We start from the raw sequence: 11876 nt of genomic DNA, 5'->3' as shown, positions 1-11876 counted from the left end.
CAACCAGAAAGTCTTTCAACACTGCTGTGGTGCCTACAAGTTCAGATTTTAACTTCAGCACATTCCTTCCTTTGTTTTCATTGAGGTTAGAGGCTCCTTTGGATTATTTTCAAGAAAGTGCTGACCAAATGCCCAGCTTGGAATAATAGTTCATCTGCTGTTCTTTAAAAGTGAAAGTGGGTTTTCATGAAAAAAGCCCACAACTCAGTTCCCCAGTGTCCCCCGGGCAGCTGCCAGATCTGGGAGAAGTGCTTGGTTCACGCTTCCTATCCTGCCACACATACAAAAAAAGTATTAAAAATGCAGATTCCGGGGTTGAGATTTAATTTGATAATTGAAATCAATTTTATTGGTTTATCTAGGATAAGCAACGCTGGAGTAGTTTTCTCTTGCCTCCTCCATGGCTTTTACGACATCAGTGCAAATGTGCACAAGTGAGAACGGCACGAATGAATTAGCACTGTTAGGAAAATACTCCAACCTCCGGGGCTGCCCTTCCCTCCCCAAAGGGTCCGGGGCGGGGGGGCGGGGGGGATTTCTCCACACTGAGAACCACCGTTCTAATTGCCAAAGCAATATCCACTGTGGTCTGAAGGGGGCAGTCGAGGCCTCCTGCCCTCCCTCCCTCCCTTAACAACCTGGAGCCCAAAGAGACCAGCATGGAAAACTGGCGTTGGGGTCACACTTCCCTGCCCCTGAAGATGATATATGCGCTTATTTCGTTTATAGGCCCCGTTCCTCCACATCGGTCCCAATCCAGCCACCTCTCCTCTAGTCCTCCTCTCACCCTGTCAGGGCTCCACCTAGGCGACAGCAGCCCGAGGGACCAGGGCAGCCGCCACTGCTCCCTCCGGCCACACGCGGGCGCCAGTGCAGAGGCCAGCACAGTGCTGCGTGAGTGCTTGTCTGGGCCCACCCTGCCGTCCCGCTTTCGGCTCGGCGCAGAGGACCCGCTTCTGGTCTGCGCCGCACTTTCCCTTCTCGCCTTTCTGACTCTCGATATTTTATCTTATCAGTGCTCTTTTTACAACCCTGAGCCTCCATCCCATTCATCTATTATCAAATTGCTTGAATGCCTGCTATTTCCCATTTTTCCTTTTCTTTCTACTGTAACTTTTTCTACTCCTTTAGATTAAAAACTTCTTGCTTCCAAGTTTTTCCCTGATGTTTTTAAAATAAACTGCTTTTAATTGAGAAGTAAAAGCAAGGGGTGAGGACAGAATGACAGCATAGACGGTGACTAGCGAGACCTGGGGTCCTCTGATGTCTCCAGCGTCGGGACCCTGGCTTTGGCGTTTCCTTCCAGAAGCTCGCTGTACGGAGCAAGCACCCTGCGCCTTTTATTGCCCCGCAGAAGCTTCTGGCCCTTGGTTTTCCTCTGCATCCTGAATCCTGGGGTTCATAGCAGCGCAGAGGCCCCAGTGCCAGCAGGGGTGACGCTATAACGGTTGTCATGCGGGCAGTGTGGGCCTGGCGCCCTGTGGGGAGGTCTGCATTCGGCTTTCAGGGCACATTTTAACAATACATGCCAAAAGGGACCCAGCTTTAAAAATATTCCTTATCGTCAAGGCTTTTGGACTTTTATCCTGTAGTTTAGCTGGGGGGAAAAATGGGCAGAAATAAAGCTGACGAAAAGGATCCATTGTCCCACCTGGTCCTGATTTGCTTCCCTGGAAAATTAGAAGTGAAACTTGTTGTATGAGTCTTAATTTGTCTTTTAAGATTTAAAAAGCAAGGGCTGGGAATTTATTTAGCACAGTGGTTCCGCCGCTTGCCTCACAAGCACAAGGACCAGAGTTCGATCCCCGGCGCCCCCCCCATACATAAGATTTAAAAAGCAATGAATAAGTATTTTAGGCGAGTTTTGAGTTTAAAAAAAATTGAGTGGAAGGCGAGCGCCCACACCCTTCTTGCCGTCCTCATTTAGCTTGTGTTAGCAGTGCTATTGTTAGGGTTGCCGAAGCAACACCGGTACGCCATTACCACTTGGGCAGCGCCTACACTGGGATTCACGCTTGGTGTTGCACGTTCTGTGGCTCTGAACAAAAGCATAATGACAGGAATCCGCCGTCTTGGTTGCCCACACCGTTTCCCTGCCCCAAGTATCTTATGTTCTCCCTCGAATGCCTTGGAGAGCCACTCCAGAGTGTGGCCTGTCCTCCAGTGTCGGGAGTTGGAATACTAGTAGGTCAAGCTTTTCAGATTGGCTTCTTCACTTAGCAAGAAACCGAAGTGCCTTTTACTAAGTAATGTTCCACTGTTGGGATAAATTGTTTATTCACATACCTACTGGAGGGCATCTGGGTTGATTCTAAATTCAGGCTTTAAGTTATTTTTTAGTTATCTTTGAAACGTACTGTGTCACTTTCTTGTCACTGTGATAAAATACCTGATAAGCCTGCATTATTTGGGCCTTGCGGTTTTAGGAATTTCAGTCCATGGTTCACCAGCTCAAGCTCAAGCGCAGAGGCAGCAGGGAGGAAGGGCCAGCGCGGAGGGGAGCTGCTCACGTCATAGCGGTCAGGAAGCAGAGCGAGGAGGCGGCGGTGGCTGCAGCGGGAGACGGGCCCTACTGACGTTCTTCCGACCAGGTCCACCTCCGAAGTGTGTTCAGCTCCATTCCTGATGGTGCCCTGGTCATCCAGGTGCCTTCCAAACATGCGAGGCTTTGAGGACCAATAGCTCTAACCCACAGCACATACCTGTCTGTATCTGGAAGAAAAAGCAACACTCATAAAATTAATATCCTCGTTACTGCTCAACCTCCTGCAGGGTTTCATTCCCCACCTACGTTTATCTGCACGTAAGAGTTCATAGACCCAACAGTCCGAGGGCATGAGCAATCTCTTGCTGTATAACAAATTATCTCCAACTTAATGGCGTGAGGCAGCAGTAACTCCTTTACAGTTGCGGAAGGGTAGGTGGCCAGGAGTATTTTATTAGGATGACGGCGCTGGTGTCGGGGTGACGTCATCGGAGGGTAGTGCCCGGTTTCTGGTCGCTACTGGGTAGACGGGTGGGTGCTAGGTGCCGAGGATACTGCTGCATGTGAGACCCACAAAGCGGCGGAAAACAGTTGGTAAATCCTTGGTGTCTTTTGCAACGTAGCCTAGGAGGAGCACACTGTCTCTGCTGCAGTGTCCCCCGAGTTGCGCAGGACATGGGAGCAATGAGAACACCAGGCGTAAAGAATCAGAGGACGGTTTGGGAGAGACTGAGGGGCACTTGGGGACATTGGTGGGTTTACCTTGTTTTGTGGAAAACTGCATTTGGAAAAAGGGAAAATCGCAGGTATTAGCTTTCTGGTGGTTCTGGGCTCAGGCATTGAACCCAGGTCCTCGTGGATGCTGGAATAAGCAAATGCTACTGAGCTGCATGCCGGCCACAGCCACTTTAAGCTTTACTCCTACATGCAAGGCAAGTAGTGTGCAGGCCTCTCGGTGTGGAGCAAACAATCCGTGTTGAAATGTAGCCATCGTCATAATAGAAAAATGAAATATTGACAAGCAATATGAGGATTTAAACCCTGAACTACTGTGAACATTTGGATATAGGAAGATTGCAGCAATTGATTAACTTTCATATATTTAAGATCTTCACCCCAACATCACTCACTCATCACAGTGGTGGGTGTGTGATAGAAAACACATCTGCTTGTGGACAAATGGCTGTTTGATTTCCCCTCCAGCAGACAGATGTATCTTACCCACGTTCTGATTGACCTTAGGCGCTCACACAGGAGCCCTTGGGTTTCTGCTTATTTGGATACAGATGTCCGCCCTAGGGTCCCTCTCCTCCGCATCCACACACAAGGGGGAGGTCAAAGGTGAGGCTCTAGTGTGTTTTGAAATGTGACGAAAAACATCAAAACAGCCTCCCCAGAGGAAGGGAAAGGTCAGCAGCGAAAGGTTCCCATAGCAGCAGACTTGCCAGAAACATCCGGCAGGGGACTCTCCTGATAGTAAACGCCCCACACCGTAGCGCTCTGTTTACTGTCCTGGCTTCAGAGCCATGACTATCGAACTGCAGAGCACAACAGATCACCCTGCAGAAGACGCACGTCAAAGCACCAGCACAGTGCACCTGCTGGCGCAAGAGCCCTGTGACTGCTGGGCTTTGATCCCCTGCCCACTCTGGTCACACCCCCAGGGTACTGGCCCGGCATTATCTAATCGCATTGGAAGGGACCCTGGGACAGGGAGAAAGTGAGGGAGAGAAGACGAGCAGGGAAGGCTGCGCCAGGCAGCACTGGCCTCTCGAGTAGCTACTATGTGGGGCCTTCTGTCCACTGCAACACATTGGCCGCTGTGTGCTGTAAAGTGTATTTGCTTCATGCTGTGCGCTCCCTAAGGCAGGGGTCTGTGCATACTGACAGCGCTGTTCCCCAGCACCTTGAGTGAATGACACATAGCATGCAGCAAGTCAGGGCTGAAGTAATGAACATAGGTGCTGTGTTAGCAGCGAATAATTACCGTGCAGTAAACACTGGGCTCTGTGAAAAGCCACCTCCACAGATTTGCCTGCTGTGATGTTCCCAGCAATCCCGTACAGCAGGCACTGACGTTATCCCAATTTCCAGGTGAGCAAAGCAGATCGGAGCTCATGTGACCTGCAGAAATGGAGCGGGCAGGGTTAAGCTGAGTTATTCGGTCTCCTGCACCCTACTCTGGGTGGTGAATCAGATGCAGCCCCTGTTCTGCCAGCAAATACACGTCTCGGAGGTAAGACTGGGAGATCATGCCATCCCCTACCTGACAGCGCCAAGGCTGTGCTCGGCAGAGGCTTTAAACCACACATGCCCACCGCATGCTTCACTGCCCCTCGCCTGCCGGCTGCTCACCCGGGTACCAAAAATGCCGCTGGCCACTCCAGCTCCCACAAGTGGCCTTGACTGACTGCATTTAAGATACGTAGCTCTCGTAAATTTTACAAAAGCATTACTATGTAAACACACTGAAAAGGACCAAATAACACCTGACCTTCGCAGTTTCACCATAAATCTGCCTCTAAGCGGAAGCCCCATTTACCAATTAAGTTGGCCCAGGGAGATGGCGCAAAGGAAGTGAAATTAGTGAATTGCCCTGATAACTGGGACGCTTTGAGAACTGAAGGTGGCTGGAGGACATTCTAGGCAGGAAGAGCATAAGTACCTTTAAGGCCTATGACTTTCAATGTTTTCTTTAGGGCTGGTTTTTCACTACGAGGTGGTGGGGTGGTGGTGATGTGTGACCATGGCCATACGTTGTAAAGTCTTTGCTTAGACATCTTGATGATACTTGAAAAAGCTCAGCTTCTTGGGCTTGGGCCAGAGTTCTTAAAGCTCTTGTTGTCTCGGCTTCCATCAGCCCAGAGGGCTTCTAGGAGAGATCTGCAGAAAGTGACTTCTAAGGTGCAGAGAGGATGGAAATGTGGGTTGGGATCAGATCACATGGAAGTTTGGACCACACCTGGTAGGTATACAAGGTTGGCACTGAAGCAGGGTTTGGGTGAGAGTCCTCCCTCGGGGCTGTATCAAAGGACTGGAGATCACACTAGGTGGGCTCCCACAAGCAAGAGGGAGACAGCTGGAGTCTATTTTGAACAGGGTGTGAATAGTTGGCCGCTTGTGATTGGTTGAGACTCCACCAATATCAACTTGGGTTGCAGTTCACTGTGTACAGATGAACTTAATGTGTAGGGAGGCAGTTTTAGGTCAAACCTAATTTAAGATCCTGGTAGTACAATAATCATCTAGTGAGAATTTAAGATCCTGGTAGTACAATAATGACCTAGTGAGAATTAGAGACCGGAGGGTTCCCCGCCTTTCTCAGGCAGGGAGAATAGAACTGGTCATTTCCCTACCTTTTGTTATTGTCTCACACAAAAGCGGGCTGAATCTGTGGACATGGAGGTTGGTGAGGCACGTGGGGCCCCTCCTCCTGGAAGCTGTTAGAGGCTGGGACAGTAGCTGCTCTGTGTCTATGCAGAAGTAGTCAGTTGCTATGAGGCCTGGACTCTGGAAGTTTCCTACTGTTCACAGATTAAGATCAAGAACTCACGTTCTACATATTTCTGATTTATAAGACATCCAAAGTCAAATCATAAAAAATATAAGTGGTATTAAGAGGGGCATAAAACCTATGAAAATAAAACAATTTGGAGAATTAACAGGAAGCCAATTAGATCTTAGTTGTCCCTTCTAAATTTAAAGTTCAGATAACTTGTTTAATTTCAGAAAAAGTTATTGGTGTGATCCTTAGGCCTGTCAGCTCTGGGGAACTACGTTACTCTGAGCAAAGATTGTGCAAACATGATAAAGCCTTCATTAGAACTTGTGAGTAAAGCATATTTAAAAGGAGGCCCCAAAGGTAAGGAATAAAACATTTTAACTCCAATGTATCTTATCTCATACTTTAGGTTGTAGGAAGGTGGTGAGGCTCATGCCATCCTAGGGCCTCTGCATCGTGACCCCATCTAGCTCTTAAGTGCCCCCCAAAAGCTCCACCTCCAGCTACCACTAACCTACAAAGTTGGGGACTGTTTCCAACACAAAACTTGTGGGGGGACACACTTAAACCACAGCAGTGAGCAATTCATTTACCCTCTGTAAGCCTCTTACTTTTTTCTGGTTGCTGAGACAAAATACCCAACACCCACAAGTTAAGGGGAGCGGGGAGGAAAGGTTTATCTGGCTCAGTTTGTAGAGGTTTCAGTCCATAGTATTCTGGCTCCAAGGCAGGGTGGATGGCGACCGACCAACATTAACAGGAGGAAACAGTTCATGGCAGGCAGAAGGTAGCAAAAAGCAACAAGGGACCACTACGGCTCTTTCTGTCCCTTATATCTTATTGAGGCTACTTAAGTGTGCAGCACTCGCCTTCAATCCTAGTGCTCTTGATCTTAGGGTCACACACTTTAGATTGAGCCACCTCTGAAAAAGCCCTGCCTATGATCTCATGAGGCTTCACAAGCCAACAGCCTCCAAGACCCATTACTGGGTATAGAAATAACTATTAGCTCATGGCTATGTGAGGATGGTGAGAAATGCCACATTCCTGTGCTGGCTTTTTGTGAAGTCCTGGCTTTTCTGGGTTGGCTGAATGGCTCAGCTGAAGAAATCATCTGAATCTCTCCTAATGTTACATTATGAGCATTTAGAGGTCCCTCAATTCAGTTAGGTTGCATATATGTGTGAGAGAAATGATCCAGGCAAGCAGGATTATAGTTTTTCAAATTCACTAAAATTGCTGGGCATGGTGGTGCATGCCTGTAATCCCAGCACTTGGGAGGCTGAGGCAGGAGGGTCGCTATGAGTTCGAGACCAGCCTGGGCTGCATAGTGAGTTCTAGGTCAGTCTCAACTACATAGTGAGACCCTGTGTCAAAAAACCAAACCAAAACAAATATATTACAAGTTTATTTTCTGGCCCAACTTCAGCTCTGTTGATAAAATAGGGCCTAAGGAGCTACAGAACTTGATAGCCTCGAGTTATGAGGCATTTTTTGGGAAATTTCCATTGCTGCCTTTAAGCCCCTGAAAAATCCATGTGACCTTAATTTAAAATAGATACAGAGACAGTTTCTAAAATGCTTTTGGTCTTTTTAAATACAATGTTTTTCCTTTGTTGAATTCTGTTAGAATCCAATGAGAATTTTATAAAACTTCCAATTAATAAGAGAAAAAGCATATCGATCTTATTTCATGTGAATATTTTTATGTATACTCAGAGACTTTAGCATATAAGAAATGATCCAGAGGGCCAGGGATTTGACTTGGGCACCACACCTGCCTTGCAAGTGCAAGGTCCTGAGTTCAATCCCTTGTACTGCACACACACAAAAAAAGAAAGACCCAGAGATGCGGATAGGTTTGTACCACTGAAACAACAGATGCCTATTATATTGAGTAATGAAGTTGGGCATGGTGGTGCACATCTATAATCCCAGCCCTCAAGAGGCTGAGGCAGGAGGATTGCCATGAGTTCAAGGCCAGCCAGAAATACATAGGTATTGTTTTAAAAATCAATGACTGGGGCTGCCTTGCAAGAGCAAGTCCTGAGTTCTATCCCGAGCACCAATATAGAGGTATTATAGCTAACTCGGGCGGGGGGGGGTGGGCAGCCTAACCAGAGAACACTATAAAGTACCCCACGTTGCACAAGCATGGCCTGGTATCTCAGCAGGTATCTGTGCTGGACCCACTTATGACTTCCAAGGTCTGAGGTGGCCACCTCTGGAATCAGACCATTATTGTGACTGCATGGTCCTAGGAAGGGGGGTCCCAGCACCTTCTGTTTTTAATGCAGAGTGGAAGTTCCTTTCTGGTGGCTTTACCTGCACTGTCGGAGACTTCCCAGCCCAGGACTCAGGTCTGGCGATCAGATGATCCCAGCAGGGCAGACAGGAAAGAGCTGCTGTCCTAGAGGGATTCCTTCTTACCTTGGGAATCGTGAAGAAAATAAATGCTGTTATTTCAATAAGCAGCCATAGTGCGCATAGTGAGGACGGTTTACTGTGCAGCAATAAGAGTAGCTAGAAGAAATGGTAAACTAGGGCCGTACAAGTGGCTGGAATAAATACTTTAGCAGGAGAGAGGCCCATGATGTTTGAGAAGAGTACTAAATGCATTTCTGGGAGCTGGAATTCATAGTACGATCGAGTTACTTTGCATCATTTAACTGCAGTATTCATTGATTTACAGTGGGGTGGGGTCCTGATGAAGCCCCTGGAAGTTGACATATCACAGCCTCCCCGCTTGCGTGGCAGCACAGTGTGTCTAGGCAGGGCACAGACCGCTTCTCACTCTTCAGAAAGATACAGATTTGAGAGCTGAAATGTTTCTCCTGAGGGCACATCACGTTCACACACTGTGATGAGCGCGGACCCATCTCTAGGTCAGGGACCATCAGGATTCACCTAGGGATCCTGGTTCTTGAGAGCCTCTGCATCCTGTCTCAGGGTCCCCACCTGGGTCCCCCAGGGGCCAGAGCAGAGATGTGTGATGGGTCAGAGATCCCATCTTCCACACCTGTCAGAGGCAAGGGAGATGATCCCGAAGAGCTGCAGGGCCCAGGCTGGGTTCTCTCCTGCCTTTGGGATCATCCCCCTTCTGAGGAGCAAGGCTTCTTCAGTCCCTCTGCCCCTCGGGGCTGCATGTTCTCCATCTCCCTTTGCAGATCATGGTTGTCCTGGCCTCTAAATGTCAGAGTTGCCCTCAGGTCAGCCCCAGGCCCCCTCTTCTGAACACAGACCGAGGGGGACCCATTCTCTAGCTGAACTTTTACCTAGGTGCTTTTAGATGACATCAAAAAGCACTAATTTGGGAGGTCACACAGTTGAGCCACATCTTGGTCTCCCACTGGCTTGCTGTAGACAACCCCTCCCACTCATGGGTTGTGATAGTAAGGGTGGCCTGGGTGGCTTCTGAGGGACCCAAAGGCCTATTTGGTCGAAACCAATGACTTGGGCCTGTGTCGGTATCCAGTGGATGACTCGTGATATTCGAGGGCCACAAACTCCATCCCTCTGTGACACCAACACCACCACTGACTGAATGTGTGCCCCACGAAGAGACGTGTTTGCTCTCATGTGCGTAGTGGTTGCTTCATCTCCAGTCGCCTGTCGTCATGCTCCGAGTTCCTTCTGCTTCATCCATCCCATAAATGCCCCTAAACCCTATTCTTAAGGAAGTGGATTTGACGCTTGGCCTCCCCTTCCATGCTTGGCCATCTCAGGAATAAGCTCCTGCTCTTTTGCAGACTGGTTATTTCAGTGCCGGGCATGGTGGACACCACATGCCTTGTTCTGTAACATACACGTTTGGTCTTTGTTGTGGTTGGGCCTAGAGAGGTGACCCCCATCATAAGGGTGCTGAGTTCAAAGCTGGGTGGGCTGTCAGAGCTGGGGCCCTGTCGGTGGAGGTGGGGAGGTAGGTCACCAGGAGTGAGCCTTTGGAGGATATATCTTACCCCTGACCCCTTCCCTTCTGCCCCCCGCCCCCCTTTCTGGCTATCCTAAGAGGCTTCCTTTTGCCATGGTGTTCTCCCTCACCTTAGGCCCTCAGCAGTAGAACCAGCCAACCATCCGCTGAAACCTCTGAAACTATGAGCCCAAATAAACTTTTAAGCTGAAGGTATCAGCTAGTTTGTGATAGTGCCAGAAAAGTAATATAGTTGCTCTCCCTCATTCTGATACAGTTTCTAAGACACTTGAAATCTCTGATGGGAAGTTCATCACGTGTGCAGCGTTTTATTATAATCAAATGTTTTTTTAAATAGCAGTCCCTTTTGATCATACCCAAGTTTATGATGTGATTTTTACTGAGACACCCCCAGAGAGCCTCAGGATGGGGTGGTTACCAGGAGGAACCACTGAATGAAGAGAACTTTCCAGTCCCATCTCCTGACCTCCAGGAGATGGTTCAGTTTAGTAAACACGGCAGAGGGTCCTGGGAGGGCAGTGCACCTGGAGGAGCCATGGAAACCACACCATCCCCTTGGGGCACTGGTTTCCCACCTACAGAGCCCCCCCACACACCTGGGTAAGCTCGCCCTTCACACTGACTGCCCTGGCTTCCTATCCAATTCATGCCCATTGTCCCCAACCACCTACTCTTCTTCTGTGCCTGGAGCCATCTTTTCCAAACTCCTTTAGCTTTTGACACTCATTACTCAACACCCTTCAGCAGCTTCTCACTGCCTGTCTAGACTCTAGCTGGCATTCTCTGTTCTCTGTCCTTGGGTTTTATCATCCTTTGTTCTTCTCTCCACCATGCCTCTAACACAAAGACTTTGAATGGGCTGGGATGCTCCTCCTCCAGTCTGTGTGTGAACTCCTGAGATCTTTGCACAGACCAGCATGGCTGAGGTTGCACTAATGCTGGTTTCCTCCATCCACTGACTGCTGTCCACCAGACAGGAGAGCAGGCCTGGCCGGGACCAGGTACCTCCCACCACCTGGAGAGTGCTGCTCCTTAGGTTCTGCGTGCAGGGTATGTCTTCGGGTCTGAGCCCCACAGTGGACACAACTTCAAGGAGGCTTGTTTGTAGCCCAAAGGTTTACCCCAACACCAAAATCTCTTTGACATCCCCTTTTATTTCAATTAGTTTGTGAATTTTGTATTTAACTTAATACATGTGTTTACTTAAATATAAAAACAATATAGTTTCTTTGCAAAATCTTGAAGAAATGCTAACTTGAGACGAAATAATGGAGGCCCATACAGGGTACATCATAACCATCAAAATCTCAGCAAAAGGACCTGCTAAGTCCCTCCTCATGACCGCCCCAGCTCAGGCGTTAGCAGTGGGAAAGAGCTTCCGGAAAACGGCTTGGATCCCAGTTGTACCACAGCCTGGCTTTGGGGTCCAGGCTGACAAAAAATCAGTCTAGGCCTTTGATCCCTATATAGAGCAGGGACAATATAATTGGGCGATCCTTTGAATCCTCCTGATCAGACTCCCCTACCATGTGCGATAGGCGCTTAAATATCATCAGTGAAGTTGGTTTTGAATAAAAAAAATAAAAACTTCAGGCCGGGGCTTTAGCTCAGCGGTGGTGCGACCTGCCTCGCAAATGCAAGGTCCCGAGTGTGATCCCCGGCACCAAAAAATCTCTGGAAGTCTTGCAGTGCACGGATACCGTGAAGTACCCTGCATCCTAGACTTCCCTTGGCCCAGGCCTGGGGTTGGCCACAGCCCCGAGCGATCCTTGGGGCGTTGCAGGTCTTGCAGGGCCGCAGGCCTGATCCAGGCCGGGGCTAGCTCAGCGGTGGTGCGACCTGCCTCGCAAATGCAAGGTCCCGAGTGTGATCCCCGGCACCAAAAAATCTCTGGAAGTCTTGCAGTGCACGGATACCGTGAAGTACCCTGCATCCTAGACTTCCCTTGGCGCACACGC

At 48.9% G+C, this 11876-nt stretch overlaps 1 protein-coding gene across 1 annotated transcript in view; it reads left to right on the top strand.

The window, feature by feature from the left end:
• Positions 1-11186: 11186 nt before the first annotated feature.
• The window catches only part of Ppp1r3g (protein phosphatase 1 regulatory subunit 3G), a 2474-nt gene continuing 1784 nt past the window's right edge, over positions 11187-11876 (top strand). Inside the window, exon 1 of the mRNA XM_010623063.1 lies at positions 11187-11321. Coding sequence (XP_010621365.1) covers positions 11187-11321 — 135 coding nt within the window. The remainder of the gene's footprint in view (positions 11322-11876) is intronic.

The sequence above is a fragment of the Fukomys damarensis genome, unplaced genomic scaffold (genome assembly GCF_012274545.1).
Source record: "Fukomys damarensis isolate Sample0158 unplaced genomic scaffold, DMR_v1.0_HiC HiC_scaffold_10, whole genome shotgun sequence".
NCBI classification, from domain to species: domain Eukaryota; kingdom Metazoa; phylum Chordata; class Mammalia; order Rodentia; family Bathyergidae; genus Fukomys; species Fukomys damarensis.
Note: the sequence above shows the minus strand (reverse complement) of the source record. Positions and strands in the feature narration are given on the sequence as shown.